Source organism: Colletotrichum fructicola, assembly GCF_000319635.2.
Source record: "Colletotrichum fructicola Nara gc5 chromosome Unknown KSG_Nara_v1_contig07, whole genome shotgun sequence".
Taxonomy (NCBI): domain Eukaryota; kingdom Fungi; phylum Ascomycota; class Sordariomycetes; order Glomerellales; family Glomerellaceae; genus Colletotrichum; species Colletotrichum fructicola.
The window spans coordinates 1,247,459-1,263,340 of record NW_027094057.1 but is presented as its reverse complement, the minus strand read 5'-3'; the positions used below and the strand labels follow the sequence as shown (position 1 = coordinate 1,263,340).

Here is a 15,882-nt window from a genome sequence, read left to right as displayed (position 1 = left end):
TCGGAACTAAATTCAATGAGATCTCTGTTATACTGACTGAGCTGAAAGTCGGATCATACCATAGTCCCATCAGGGCTTCTACGCCCGGTAATTTCAAGATAATCGAATTTGCATTTTGAAGATAAAGACCCGGTGAGACCTCCCGGAAAACATATCGTTGAGTCAAATATCGGAGTAGACGGCCTATTGAATGTATCAACTCGGATCTTCGAAAGCGAGTGGTTCACATACTGATCAGCTCTTGGGAACCACCGCTGTCCTTTGCCAGATCACGCAAGGTACTTGGACTTTGGACATCTGTGGAGACCAGTTGATGCAATCGGAGTTCGAGTGCAGTGTTGAGCACGGCAGGGAATACGTGTCCCCCAGCTGACTGCATCATCCACTGTATTATCTTAGAGTCAAAGAAAATTGACATGGGAGCCCCATCAAATGATAGAGACATGTGGTAGGAGATCTTTCAGGGGAAACAGGACTTACACCCATAGGTCCCTGGGCCAATGCTGTCAATTTCTCACAAGCTCTGACAATAGATTGCCTAGCACTCTCAGCAACTGGAGGTGCAAGAAGAGTATCCGTATTCAATTCATCTAAAGAAGGCGGCTTTCGCGCGTCATTTTCGAGTTCCAGCAGTAATTCGTCGACGCTTTGGTGAAGGATCTGGCGCAACTCCTTCAGGTCCTGGGTTTTCGAGATCGAAGAAGCCATTGCGATAGATTTACGCTATGATATTGCGTAGGACAGTTTGGTGCTCCTTAATACTGTTGGCGAAATTTGTACAAAGAAATTTTGTGTTTGTCGTAGGGAAATGCGTTCCGATATCGCCTTTCTTAAGGAACACTCATAAAACCTTCTTGGTATAGAGTTCAACATACGTCCAATTTGAAACATTACGCTTCGGTCCCAGGCGCTGCCTCCCCAAGTTCCACAGCGTGAGCCAGATAAAGGCACATTTGAAGACCCTTTGCTGGTGAGATCAATTGCTACAAAGTGTTCGTGTTTAGATATTTGGATCTTTAATCATCATGTCCCTCACCACACCCATGAAATCTCCACAGTAGCTCTTTTCAGCTTTCATATATCTTTTCCCGTCTTTCACAAACCCCCAGCCAATAGTGATCCATTCGTGCGGATCATAGTCCGGTGCATGTTGAATGAAATTTGCCAGTCTATCATCTAATGCAGGAAGATCGTCTCTTGACAACTTGGTGGCATAGAATGCTGCTCTTTCAATTTCACCCGTATCAAAAGCCAATGTGAGGGCAAAGGCAAAGCTGCCGTCGTTTGCTCTTGACAGTGTACTGATCACCGCAACGTCGTCCTCTGCTAATGGCTGGCAAGCTGCTAATCGGAGCAGTCCATCAGCTTGACTTTTGCTGAGGGGTCCTGGAACACGCCAGTAAATGTTGATCGTTCGAGAATGCCAATCGACAGCAATAGTCCTCACTCTGTTCAGCTCGTGGTCCTTGAAATTGCCAAGGTGACGGCGAATCCGGTGTGGAACGAAGTCAAGATCAATAACGTCTTCCATATGACGCGTCTGACCTAGAAACATCCATGTCTTCATGAGCCCCTTTGAAGTTTCGAAGTCACACCATTGCTGTACCTCCCCGTCGAAAAGCGAACTCCAAGCCTGCACCAAATCCGTCAGGGGACTGTGCTGGATGAAGCCTGCTTCAATGGCGGTAGCAACGACATCGGTTGATGCGGCTTGGAAGAAGCGATAGTTGAGCGCGGAATCCTTCGAGGTGGCTCGCCATCCCACAGGAGCGTTGTGAAAATGAGTGTGATATGCCCTCAGGATGGCTGTCGTAGTTGATGCTGAGAAGGGTGCATCTAGAATGTGACAAAATCGTTCAACGTCTTCTAGAAACCGAGGAAATGAAAAGGTGATTACATCCTTCGTATTCGATGGTCTGCAACTATGATTGTTCTGGTCATGGCATTTTGTTAAGGTGGAGTGTTGTACTGCGTTCATTGTGGCCCTGCGTTTGGTGACTTTCGGTAGATCCGGACGAGCAGTGAAATGGGACCACACTGCAGGCTTTGAAAGTAGATTTCACATTTCTGCATTAAGATAATTGGCCGCTATGTGATTATGGGGGACTTAAGATCTCTTACAAGAATTCCACGCTCATTGTGAATCTGGCACGGCGTTTTGATAGCCTAGTATATCTCCATTCCGATGGACATTAGTTTCATGAGGAAGTAGCTAACATGGGTATGCTTGGCTGTTTTAACCTTCTCCTTGCAGTTCATGTCAACCAGCCAGACTTGCATCTCTTACTGACAGTCCCCATACCGGTTTCGGTCACTGAAATCCATAAAACGCAAAGCTTGGACGAATCAACCCCGCGTTACGCCCGTCTGACGCCGTCGGACAGTAGAACCGACGGAAATCACCGCATCTTCAGGTTCATAACTTCGTAGCCTCAATCATAGCGAAAACCTTCGTTGTTGTCCGAGCATGTGCTTATCCGGGCGCCCACCCGTGGTTGCGCCATGCAATCACTGCCGGCAGCTGGAAGAATCGCACCATTGCACGTTAAATCTAAACTTCCACTGCCATGGTTCGCCAGCCTTACGGTGATTTTGTAAGTGGGATGCCTATCAACGCCAGCCTCCTCGTCGCAGACCAAGTTCTAGCCCTCTCAAAAGCCGCTGGACGGGGAACGTAATCATTTCCACCCGGAAATTATCCCACGCAAAAGTCTCACGCGACAACCCTAGTCATTTTTTCTTGCGCCACCCAACCAAAAGCATTAATGCAAATAAAGCGCCGTGGATGACTAGATGCCCCGGAGGACCACCTGCCATGCTTTCTTCCGGTCTGTAGTTGCCACTGCGTTTCTTGATCCTGGTCCAGGCTCTTCTTATGGGGAATAGGTGATAGATGGCCATAGATCGTGTAATCATGACGCTCGTATCGTCAAATGTCTTGCTATCACTTTGGATAAGAGACAAAAGGCACAAGACGTTGGTAGCTAGAAGCATGCCAGCGTAGTTCTGGCAAACTAAGACCGCCTCTTCGCTAGCGTCAGGATCTTGCAGTTGCTTGTGTGGCTGGCAGAAGAACGATGCGGATGCCGCTGACTCGAAGATGAGGTGTCCCAATAACGCAACTTTCCCAATATGCATCTTTGCTTCGACGAAATCGTGAAATTGGATGGGAAGTAACTTTCTTTGCTTTTAGCCAAGTGAATCAAAGCGGCATAAGACGCCGTTGGACCACTGATTTCCGTGGCAGGCTTTCAATAATATGATTCTGAGATGAGCCTCTGCAATTTTATATTATGTCTCCCAATCGATTGGGTCACGTCACTCTGATACGTTTCAAGGATGGAGGCAATCACTCCGAGGAATCGGGACACTTCCGTGGGTTTTATTCATGACTAGAGTCATGGTGCGTCAATTGCATCCCTGTAGACCACGTTTCCAAACCATGATTCCCCTGTTCCGGGGAATGATTTCCTCCCGGGGACGAGTACCCACCAATGATGAATCATCTGTCGGCGGTACACTACTTGCAGCGACTCAGGTATAAGCGGGTCGAAGCACACTTTGAATCAACTACAGCTTAGGTAGGGAGCTCACACTTCCTATCTAGGCGAGGACCTCGTTAAATCGGGAGAAATATTTAACTACTCTCCGTTTTATTTTGCTCACTATGAAACGAATGATTGTAAGTTATTACTGGTTAGGCTGGAGAAACCTCCGAATTGCCCCATCTCGGCTCTTGGCTGATAATCAGACGACAGCAAGGAGGATTCTCTCATCAATTTTTGTGTTAGGTGTGGAGCAGCTTTTTCTTTGGGTAGCTTGGAGAGGCTTTCATGGCATCTGTACAACTAGGATCGCGAGAGAACATCATCGACCCGAGTCTCCACCCATCTCTGCTGCTACCCGTGAGTTACTCGGCCAAGACTAAATCGCTTGAACCCGGCTAGTCATACTTCCAGGTACCAATACATTCTATCACTGTGTCTAGACAGCGAACGAGCGCCTCACCATTCTTCAATTCCAATTGAGCATTGGGGGCTACGGTCTGTGTAGCAGCAGGTTCTTACATCCATACCGTGTTTGTGGCAACAGAAACGTTCTTCCTCCAGCGCGTCTCCATCGAAGCAAGACCTGCTCACGTACCTTCCAAGAGAGTTCCAAATTAGTCGAATATGGGAAGCCTCGCCGATGATATGGAGAAATCAAAGTCCCATATTAAAATAACAGAACTGCATCCTTACTTTGGTGCGGAGATTTCGGGGGTCAACCTGTCAACGCCCATGTCAGACGACGTCTTCGAGAATATTGTCGCATTATCTGCAAAGGTGAGGCCATCAATCTAGCTGCAATAGTGTGCAAATTCGGGACGATGCGACGTGTAGTTTGATATACTGCGTACTTTGTGACTGACCTACCGCAGTACGGCGTGATCGTTTTTCGTAGCACTGGTCTTGATGATACCAACCATGTCGAGCTTGCTCGCCGTTTTGGGCCCCTCTTTAGCATGAAAAAGGTGCTAGGCAATACGAAAACACGACTTAAGACCGATGAGCTCGCCGATTTGAGCAACATCGACCCGGACACAGGAGAGCCTGTCCCAGCTGAAGGTCCCAAGGCCCAAATTGGCAGGCTCGCATCCTTCTTTCATCCAGACCTTGCATACAGTCAACAGCGAGCTTCGTGGAGTCTTCTTAGAGCGCACGAAATCCCGCCGCCAGGATACGGAGGCGACACTATCTTTGCTGATACTAGGACTGCCTTCGACCAGTTGGACGATGTCGAATCCGGCCTCAAGAAAAGACTGTTATCCAAGAACTATTGTGGTGTTCACTCGTGGCAGCATGCACAGAAAATCAGTAACCCCGACTTGTTCAAAGACTTAGACCCTTCAGCCTATCCTATGGCCAGACACCAACTTGTAGAGTTGCACCAGCCATCCAATAGGATGAACCTGTATGTTGGGCTGTACATGCACCATATTGAATGCGCACCCAAGGAGGACGAAGAGATGGCAGACCTCCAACACAAGCTACTCAAACACGCCACCCAAGCCAAATACCAATTACATGTGGAATGGCATCATCCAGGTGACTTGGTCATATGGGATAATAGGTGAGTCGACAATACCTACCAGTAACGACGCGCGCCTCAATGCCCTGACACGTACTCCTTGACAGGACAGTATTACACAAAGCTGGTCCGGGAAGCTATGCTGGACGGTTCAGAAGGGACTTGAGACGCGCAACTGTGCTGGATACCTGACATCTCTGGCAGGTGGGGTAGCCGGAGTATTGTGTTCATAATAGAGCCACAGAATATGTCAAAGACGGTGCAAATGGCCACAAGTAAAGTATTGGATCTTTCCAGGCGCACAATCAACAGCGAAGCGTACTGTGTACACATGGCCACTCATTAGTAGAATACGTAGTGCATCTGACTCTCGAATACATTCTGATCCTGAACTCGAAAACGAAATGGAAACATAGTATGCAGTAGAAAGGGGAAGAATCTCAGCGAGAAATGACAGCAATGATGAACTTGGTCTGGAGGTGCTACTAAACACGAGAATTAGGGCGAGATAGATGAGTCCATTGTCTGATAATGGCCTGAAGCAATGAAATTCAATGTCTCCCATGACTCCAGCGCTCTCACTGATCGATCTCACAGCGTCTCAAAAAGGCCATCTCGCTGGCTAGACCAGGCCCGAAACTGACCGCCACCACATGCTCGCTCCCTACACCCATATTCCTAAGCTGATCGAGCACGCAGATTGCCGTGGGGCTCCCGGTATTCCCCCTGGTTCTGTAGATGTGTCGAGTTGCTCTGATCTGATGGTCATCCAAACCCATGCTGTCCTTAACATTATTGATGACCGATTCTCCTCCAGGATGAAGGGCCCAATCGAAGTCGGAAATTTCAAGTTCAGGATGACCGACCTTCTCGCGGTACGATGGGAGAAGCTTATCCCATAAAGGACGGACTGACTGCTTGGCGATATCCGGGACTTGCTTGGAGATAATGCTGGTGAAGCCAGTCGTCTTCACCATGGCGCCCATATGGTGTATCGTTTCTGGTACGGTCATGCGCTCCCACTCAAGTAGCTGAAACTTGGCCTGAGTGAGGTCATCCAACCCATCATCGTTACACAACACAAAGGCGGACGCCGCATCGCCGAAGATGGCACCCGCGATGTCCATGTTTTCAATGTCAGTAGCCACCTCAGCCTCTGCGTATTGGTGTCTCAGATACATAGTGCAGACCTCCGAGGCAAAGCAGAGGATACGGGCAGGCCTCTTCCGAGACGTCGCAGCCATGGCAATGTTGGCAGCTACACGCATCAGGGCGACGCTGCCAGCACAGCCGACACCGTTCAGAAACATGTTCTCGACATGATAGCCCAGACCAAGCCTGCGTGCCACCAGATAGTCGTAACCGGGCAGGCTCAGAGACCCTACAGTGACTCCTACAACATGCGTGATCTCGTCTGGGTCACCACCCCAGTCCCGCAAAGCCTTTCGGCAGGCCTGCACTGTTAGATCAACTCCAACCTTGCGGAACCGCGCATCTAGTTCGTCAATGGTTGGGACCTCAGGTTGACAGCCAAAGCCGGTTTCGAAGTCCATTGTCGATGCTCGTGTTTCAATTCCGCTGCTCATTGTGAGCTTCAGTAGTCTTGCAAGTCTGTTTTGACAGCCCAAGTATTAGCCCTGATAATGTAAGAATGGCAAGGACGGGTGAATTTACACCGGCTTTTCGATGTCATGAAACTTCTTTGCCCAATTGACGAATGTCTCCGGTGGGATCAAATACGGAGGATACTGCGAGCCGATGCCAGTGATCCAAAGATCGGTGACCGGTGAATGAGACAAGTCCTTGCCGTGCCCGCCATTTTGCGGGTAGCCATTTTGCGTCGGGTTGTTTAAAGTGACTCTAGTCATGATAACTCATTCAGATTTCAGTTGCACCGGAAACCACACAACAGAAGGCAAAGCGACTCGTTTACTCTTAGATGGCTGAACAGGTAGTACTTGACTGGTGAAAAGCTGAAATATGCAAATAACCGCATGTGTGGTCAAGCACGGAACACAAAGGCTAATTGTGTTAATCAAACAAGGATGCAGGGAGCGATAGATGAGTAATCTAGAAACACAAGAAAATCAAACATCTTGCTCCACGACCACTTACCGACATTATTTCCAAATGTCGGCCCTCGTCAAAACCCCCGAGTTTCAAACCCCTTTGAAAACTCCGAGGACGTTGACGTGAGGATTCAGCAGGGGTGATATTTTGGCAGGTTCCGGGGCCCGGCACGGCCACAGGAGGGTCGGGATTTGGAAGGTACTGTCCCGTAAAGGAAAGAATCCTGAAACACTGGGCCTAAAGTATTTGAAGCCGACGGGAGCGACTGCTTCGCTCTCGCATTGCACATCCCGTCGGCTTTCTCGACTCACATGTTGCCTTCCTTTTCCGAGAACAGAGTCATGGCCGTCGGGAATGTCACCGCGGTAAATCAATCCGCTCCACTTCACATATTGGATTTGGTATGCTTATTACTGCGACTGAGTAAGAGATAGGCCATCACAGCCAAGTACCGCCGAATGAAGTCATAGACCTTGTTTCGCAAATCATAACATTCACCAAGAACAGCTTAATCAAGACAAAATGTTGCCAAATCTGTCAACGTATTACGGCGAAGAGTCGATCCCAGGTCGCAGCGGCAGCCGCGACAGTGGGGTTGCTGTAAATGGTGTAGATGGCTACGACACAACAGACAGCGGTTGCAGCACTCATGGAGTTACCTCTGGAGATAGCAACACGGCCGCTTTCGAGCCGGTGGCAATTTGCGGTATGGGAATGCGGCTTCCTGGAGGTGTGAACGATCCAGGCGCCTTTTGGGATATGCTCGTGAACAAGCGCGACGGGCGATGTCCGGTGCCCAAAGACCGCTATAATGCTGAGACATGGCATGCGCCAGGCAAAAAGAGGCATGTTCCTAGTGATCATGGCTACTTTCTGGACAGCAGCATCGATATCAAGAACGCCGATGCTTCCTTTTGGTCAATGACCAAGAAAGAGCTCGAGATATTGGATCCTCAGCAACGATTAAGTCTGGAAGTTGTCTACGAAACACTTCAGAGGGCAGGGCAAAAGCCCTCTGAGCTCCGAGGAAGAAAGATCGGTGTTTGGGTTGGCAGCTTTGGCGGTGACCGCGCTGAGCTCGACGCCGCCGACCCACAAACCGTTCATCCATACAACTTACTCAATGGCTTCGACTTTATGCCCGCAGATCGGATTCACTACGAGTTCGGCTTCATGGGCCCGAGCGTTACTGTTCGAACAGCTTGCAGCTCCTCACTGTTGGGCTTACACCAAGCCTGCTATGCTCTGATACATGGCGATTGCGAAGCAGCGGTTGTAGCCGGCACTAGCATCATATACTCCCCCACTCTGACAGCGACGATGAACGATCATAACGTTCTATCCCCTTCAGGGACGTGCAAGACGTTCGATGCCGAGGCAGACGGCTTTGTACGTGGAGAGGCGGTCGTTGCTGTTTACGTCAAGAAGCTCAGTGACGCGGTTCGAGACGGGGACCCAATTTGTTCAGTGGTTCTTTCCACAGCGAGCAACTCTAGTGGTAAGTCTTCCACGATGACCGCACCGAATCCAGATGCCCAGGAAGACTTGATCCGGAGAGCACACGAGGTCGCTGGCATCAAGGACTATTCCAGGACGGCGATGATGGAGTGTCATGGGACAGGGACGCCAGTTGGTGACCCTCTCGAATGCGAGGCCGTGGGACGTGTTTTCGGAGATCATGGCGGCATCTACATTGGCTCCGTGAAGACCAATATTGGGCACGTTGAAGGTGCCGCTGGCCTTGCCAGTGTCTTGAAGATGACGCTTGCTCTTCAAAACGACATGATCCCGCCAAATGCCAACTTCAAATCTCCCAACCCCAAGATACCGTTCGATCGCTACCAACTAAAGGTTCCTACACAAGCCATTCCTTGGCCCCAGGGGAAAGACAGAGTCGTCGGCGTCGGTTCGTACGGTGTTGGTGGCTCCAACGCTTACGCCCTCCTGGCCTCAGTCGACCACGTCGGGATTAAAGATGACAGAAGAAGGACGAAAACAACAAAACCGCTGCCAATTGGTTTAGAGTCCCCCGAGCTACTTCTGTTCTCCGCCAAGCATCCACAGGCGCTTGAAAAGATGGTGAAGCGCCATCAGGCTTATAACTTAGCCCACCCAGACCGATTGAGCGACGTAGCGTATACCTTAGCAAAGAAACGGGAGTTGCTAAGCTACCGCGCTTGCTGCATGTCGAATGGTATTGATGACTTCCCAACACTCAAGCCGCCTCGACATGGTTTTTACGACCCTCCTCACTTGGTTTTCGTGTTCACGGGACAGGGCGCGCAGTGGGCACAGATGGGGAAGTCCCTCCTGGAGAACATCCCATCGTTCAAACTTTCATTGGAAGCGATGGACAGTCTGTTGCAACAGTTACCAGACAGTCCGACATGGAAGTTAATAGGTATGTCAAAATCTCAGCCTCAGAGTCGGAAGGCCGGTGTGGTCCAAATCATCAGCCAAGCTGACATGACCTCAAAACACAGACGAGATGTTGGCACCGAAAAGAACTTCCAGAATCAACAACGGGCAAGTCTCGCAGGTTTGCTGCGCAGCTCTTCAGTTGTGTCTTGTAGACCTCTTAAAGACATACAACATCAAGCCAGCAGCGGTGCTGGGCCACTCGTCAGGAGAAATCGCAGCTGCGTACGCCTGTGGGGCAATTACTCAACGCGAAGCCATCATCATTGCCTACTATCGTGGCAAGGTATTGGGGGCCGTAGAGGACTCAATTGGTGGTATGGCTGCCATCGGGATGGGGAAAGCGCAGGTCACGCCATACCTTCGGCCTGGCGTGTTGGTCGGATGCGAAAACAGCCCAAACAGCGTCACACTGACCGGAGACAAGAATTCTCTCGATCTGGTAGTCACGGAGATAAAGAAGTCACATCCGGACGTACTTGCCAGAGCTCTGCAGGTGGATAGGGCATATCACTCCCATCACATGCAAGCAGTTGCTTCGCAATATGTCGACCTGCTTCGACCACACGTGCAGCCTCGTGACCCAAAGACGCTCTTTTTCTCTAGTGTCACGAACCAGCTCATATGCAAGGGGACTGAACTTGGCCCCGATTACTGGGTCCAGAACTTGGTATCACCGGTTCTCTTCAATGGAGCTGTGATCAAAGCATTGCACACCCTTAATTCCGAGAAGGTTTTCCTAGAGATCGGTCCACATTCTGCTCTTGCAGGTTCTATTCGACAGATCTTAGGGGCTGAGAAAATCAACGCCGAGTATATTGCCACCCTCATTCGCGGCCAGGACGCTCACCAAGAAGTCCTCCGTGCTGTGGGCGAGCTGTGGCTACGTAATCATCCGGTGGCCTTGAATCGCGTGTTCGAGGAAGGAGGCATTCTGACAGACCTCCCGTCGTATCCTTGGCACTATGAAGGGCCACTGTGGCATGAGTCTAGGCTATCTGAAGAGTATCGTCTACGCCAGTTTCGGCATTATGAACTCCTTGGCAGCAGGGTGTTGCAAAGCACAAACACAAGCCCAGCTTGGCGAAATTTGCTACGTCTAGAGGATGTGCCCTGGATTGCGGAGCATGAAGTTGAAGGAACCATCATCCTTCCAGGCGTCTCCTATCTGTGTATGGCCGGCGAGGCTGCTCGGCAGCTCACAGGAAAAACAAACTTTACATGCAAACAAGTTCACTTCAGTGCGGCTCTACCCATGACGTACGAAAGTCAGACGGAAATCATTACTCAACTCAACCAAATACGCCTGACCGACTCAATTGACTCGGATTGGTACGATTTTACCATTTCCAGCTACCAGGACGGAGGCTGGGTGAAGCACGCGTATGGAAAGGTCCGAGGTGACGGTGACTTGTCGAATATTAGCCTGGGACAAGGTTGTACCGAAGATTCCAGCAGCGTCTTCTCGAGGGTGTGCTCCTCCGCCTCATGGTATCGTAAGTTCAGGTCTCTTGGCCTTGAGTATGGTCCACGCTTCAGCGGCATGGACATAGCCGCAGATCCCACGACACCACAGATTTCGGGGGCTTTGAAGCTTGATCTACTACCCGGAGAGGAAAAGTACTATTCTGTACATCCAGGAGCATTAGATCGTCTTGTTCAAAGCCTATACGTGGCCGCCTCCCATGGTCTAACGAGAAATTGCAACTCGCTAGCACTTGTCGCTTACGTTGACGAGTTCGCTTTTGCGGTACCACCAGAAGGAGCCAAGAAGCTGGCATTCTCAGCCAGGGTCACGGAACAAAGGCCTGGGGCGTTTCTGGGAAGCGTTGACGCAACTATCGACGGTGGTAGAGTAGTCGTGAGCTCCAAGGGGTGGCAGCTTTCTAGAATCAGCGGGTCTAACGACGCGAATGAGAATTCGAACCCACATGGAGCTGCACAGCTTGAGTGGAGGGAAGACATCGAGTTCATTGATCCCTCTTGTCTAATCCGATCCGCGATAGACGCCTCGAAGGCTGAGCTTTATCAACTGCTAGATCGATTTAACATACTTTCCCTGACTAGAACACTTGATAGCATACGCCACATTGCTCACCCTTCACGGAAACACCTGACAAAATACCGGAAATGGCTTGAAGACACCGTAACTGGTTTTGCTTCTGGCTCGCTCAAATGCTCTGGAGTTCCGGATGCTGACCATCTCGTCAGTATGACTACGAGAGAACGAGATGCCCTGCTTTTATCAATATTCAAAGACCTGGAAAAGAGCGAGGTCAATGCTCCTGCAGCCGCAATTCATCGCGTCAGCTCTTCCTGTGAGGGAATCTTCAATGGTGATGTAAGCGAGCTTGAGCTTCTTCTGGCGGATGGCGTACTTCCAAACGTCTACAACTGCCTTCTTTTGGACACAGACTCGTCAAGGTTGTTATCCCTGATTGGGCATAAGAAGCCGAATCTGCGGGTGCTAGAGATCGGGGCCGGAACTGGAGGTGCGACGGCAAGCACACTCCGGAGCTTGACATCGAGTCAGGGGCAAAGGATGTATCAGTCATACACGTACACTGATATATCCAGCGGCTTCTTCGCAGATGCCAAGAAGAGGTTCGAAGACTATGGAGGGATTGAATTCGCCATTCTTGACATCAGCAAAGATCCTTTAGAGCAGGGGTTCCAGGCCGAGTCATACGACCTCGTTATCGCGTGGAACGTCATACATGCCACACCAAACCTTCACGAGTCGCTAAGTAACATAAGAAAGCTGATACACCCTGAAGGGCGGTTCCTATTGCAAGAAATCTTTCCGACCACGCCCTGGATCAACCATTGTTTTGGCGTCATCCCAGGCTGGTGGCTTGGCGAAGCCGACGGTCGCGTTTCCACGCCCCATGTCAGCTTTGAGAGATGGAAGAAGGAGCTGTCGGACTCCGGATTCGGTGATATATCAAACAGTTTCGACGGTTACACGAACAACAACATCATTTGCCGGCCGTCACAACCTGTGCCCTCGTCGACACGAGTCACACTTCTAAAGTACAAGGGACAAGATACTAAGCAGCTTTTTGAGACTCTGCGCCGGGCTTCATACGAAGTCGATGAATACACCTTGGAGGATTCGGAAGCGAGTCTTACCCCAGAACAAGACGTCATATCCGTACTCGATGTCCTTTCTCCCTTTTTCGCCGGTCTGACAGAGGAAAGATTTGCACACTTTCAGCGATTCGTCAAGAATGCCCACGATAGTGACTGTGGTGTTTTATGGCTTACTGGCCAATGTCAGGTCGGCGAGAAGATTCAATCGGAGTACGCTCCGCTTTTTGGCTTATCTCGCGTTCTGCGGACAGAGCTAGGGCTTGATTTTGCCACTCTTGAACTCGAAAGTTTCTCCCCGGCGGCCATCGCTCATGTTTTCCCGAAGGTATACAGCCAGTTCGGGAAGCGCGTCAAGAATGACCCGGATAGCAACCCCGAGTATGAATGGGCGTACATGGACGACAAAATTCTGATCAGCCGTTATCATCATATTAACCTGACAGCTGAGTCTCAAGTGCTTCCAGAAAGTATGGGTGTGCGAAAGCTCTCCCAGCGCAAGCCGGGACTCACTGACACACTGTACTGGAAGCCAATGATAACTCCGGCGCTCAACAAGGATGAAGTCAAGATCGAAGTGAAGGCCGTCGGCATGAACTACAAGGACGTTCTCGTTGCTCAAAGTATTATCACCGACACAGCGGCTATTCAAGATGGACTTGGTCTAGAATGTGCCGGCATTGTCTTGGAAGTCGGCCCTGATGTGGACAGGGTCAAGGTGGGAGATCGCGTCGTGGCCATATCTAGCGGGTCATTCACAAACATCAAAGTGACGTCCCAACAGCTATGCTGCAGGATACCGGACCCGATGGGTCTCGAAGACGCTGCTGTGATTCCTGTTGCATACTGCACTGCTTTTCATGCGCTACTCACCCAAGGTAAAGCAATCAAAGGAATGGTATGTAAAACACCTCAATTTCATACAAACCTCAATCTCAACCGTCACTAACGGTATGCGTGCGCAAAGAGTATCTTGATCCATTCGGCTACGGGAGGTGTGGGCTTGGCGGCACTCCAGCTCGCTCAGATGCTAGAAGCTGACGTGAGTTGAACGATTGATGTAAGGCTTCATTTTTCAGTCAAAACTGACGAGTATCTCAACAGATTTACTGTACTGTCGGCAGTCAAAGTAAGAGAGACTTTCTGATCGAGAAACTCGGAATTCCCCCAGGCAAGATTTTCAACTCCCGCAACTCATCATTCCTGCCGGGCATTATGGCAGCCACAAATGGATTGGGGGTGGACTTGGTCCTCAACCAACTATCAGGAGAGCTACTCCACACTTCTTGGCAGTGCGTGGCCGAGTTTGGTACCTTGGTCGAGCTCGGCCGCCGGGACTTCCTTGGACATGCGAAGCTGGCCATGGACCAGTTCGAATCTAACCGAACTTTCTGTGGTGTTGATCTGGCACATCTCTGGGCCCGCAAGCCACGATTCGTTGGGGATATGCTGGAGCGAGTCATAGATCTATGGACGCAGGGCCACATTAACCCATATGTCGCCTCTACTTTCTCAGCCGCAGAAATTTTCCAGCCCTTCCGACAAATGCAACAGAGCCAGCACATAGGCAAGATCGTTGTAACATTACCTGAAGAAGCTGACTTCCAGCTGCTTCCCACCGAGCCCATCCACAAGACGCTCGAACTACGGCATGATCGGTCATATCTCTTTACTGGTGGCTTGGGATCTTTGGGTACCGTCATTTCCTCCTGGCTTGTGGAAAAGGGGGCCAAGGAGATCATTTTCCTGTCTCGCTCTGCAGGCCGTCTACCGGAACATGCCTCTTTAGCCAAAGAGCTGGCATGTCTGGGTTGCAATGTCAAATTTATTTCCGGCAACGTCGCCAAATATGACGACGTCGTTCGAGCAATCAAAGCCGCCAAAATGCCAATAGGAGGGGTCCTGCACGCTGCCATGGCTCTTCGGGACGCTAGCTTTCTCAGCATGAGTTGGTCTGAGTGGCTTGCAGCATCGCAGCCGAAGATTGATGGAACTAGGAACATCCATGAGGCCTTGCTGGAGCGGCAGCCTGACGTTCCGCTTGACTTCTTCTTCTTGTTCAGCTCCACAGCAGCCACAGGTGGATGGTGGGGACAGGCCAACTATCATGCTGGGAATTCCTACATGGAATCCTTCGCTGGTTATAGGCGAAATTTGGGACTAGCTGCAAGTGTTCTAAATGTGGGCTTCATCAGCGACGTCGGCTACGTGGCTGACCGACCTGAGGCAGCTGACTTGGCCAAGGCAACAGGTCAATGGTTCAACACCGAGGTCGAGCTCCTGGACTGCATTGAGCAGATGCTGATGGAACTTCCGACGGGCAACGGCGCTTCAGCTGCCTCGTGCCATGTACAACCATCTCTATTGGCCATGGGAATGCGGTCTACGATGCCGCTTACATCGAAATCGTGCCGTGTCCCGTGGAAGAGAGATCGACGAATGCTTGCCCTTCGCAACCTGGACTCGGATGACAGCAATATTCCTTCAGGCTCAGACAGTATGACGAATGACGAGCTCAGCCACGCCATCCGAGAGCTAAGCTCTAACATCGTTTCGCTTCAATCAGGAGAGACCACAGAATTCCTAGCAACGCATATTGGGAAAACGCTGTGCAAATTTCAGCTTAGACAAGACACCGACCTCGACTTCCAGGCTCCATTAACGGACCTCGGTCTAGATTCCCTAGTAGGAATAGAAGTGCGCGCCTGGATCAGGCAATGGATGAGCGTAGATCTGGCCACGCTTGAGATTACCGGCTCCAAAAACCTAGAGCAGCTTGCTACGGCGGTGCAGAAAAGGATGATTCAGAGATACAACTCTAAGACATGAGGCGCAAACACCCGCATGCGATAGGATTCAAAAGCTTTGCTTCCTGTACGTAAATACACATGGCTTGGGAATCAACTTGGTCTCAGAATGAAGGCCCTTTGTGGGGTTGCGAGTAAGCCTAACCGCCGCTAGGCATGCTGTGTAACTCGCGGAGAGTTCACAGGAGTCAGGAGCAACGATATCCGCCAAGAAAGTACTTGGCATACGCTAAGCAGCATGATAAACAGGCTGTTTAATTTCCGGCAAAGTCCTACATACATATGGTCAATTTGAGTTAGTGAATTGTCGATCCTTCAGCAGGGCGTAAGCCAGGCGCGATAGGGGTCTGGTGAACTACCGGAGGCGGCCGCGGCCGCAGGGCTGTCCAGGGTCCTCAGCTGGGCGACCAAAGTTCCGCAGATCATC

At 50.5% G+C, this 15,882-nt stretch overlaps 3 protein-coding genes across 3 annotated transcripts; 2 read left to right on the top strand and 1 right to left on the bottom strand.

The window, feature by feature from the left end:
• Positions 1-4,172: 4,172 nt before the first annotated feature.
• On the top strand, positions 4,173-5,262 carry tfdA-0 (Alpha-ketoglutarate-dependent 2,4-dichlorophenoxyacetate dioxygenase; the record flags this gene model as incomplete). Its single annotated transcript, XM_066152634.1, has 3 exons — positions 4,173-4,325; positions 4,421-5,112; positions 5,178-5,262. The coding sequence occupies 3 exons, from the start codon at positions 4,173-4,175 to the stop codon at positions 5,260-5,262; spliced, it is 930 nt and encodes a 309-aa protein (XP_066007876.1).
• A 386-nt stretch (positions 5,263-5,648) lies between these two features.
• On the bottom strand, positions 5,649-6,656 carry stlA (putative polyketide synthase 1; the record flags this gene model as incomplete). Its single annotated transcript, XM_032030855.2, has 1 exon — positions 5,649-6,656. The coding sequence occupies one exon, from the start codon at positions 6,654-6,656 to the stop codon at positions 5,649-5,651; it is 1,008 nt and encodes a 335-aa protein (XP_031889875.2).
• Positions 6,657-7,662: 1,006 nt separating this feature from the next.
• FUM1-0 (Highly reducing polyketide synthase FUM1) lies at positions 7,663-15,477 on the top strand (the record flags this gene model as incomplete). Its single annotated transcript, XM_032030854.1, has 4 exons — positions 7,663-9,541; positions 9,624-13,546; positions 13,616-13,690; positions 13,753-15,477. The coding sequence occupies 4 exons, from the start codon at positions 7,663-7,665 to the stop codon at positions 15,475-15,477; spliced, it is 7,602 nt and encodes a 2,533-aa protein (XP_031889874.1).
• Positions 15,478-15,882: the final 405 nt, after the last annotated feature.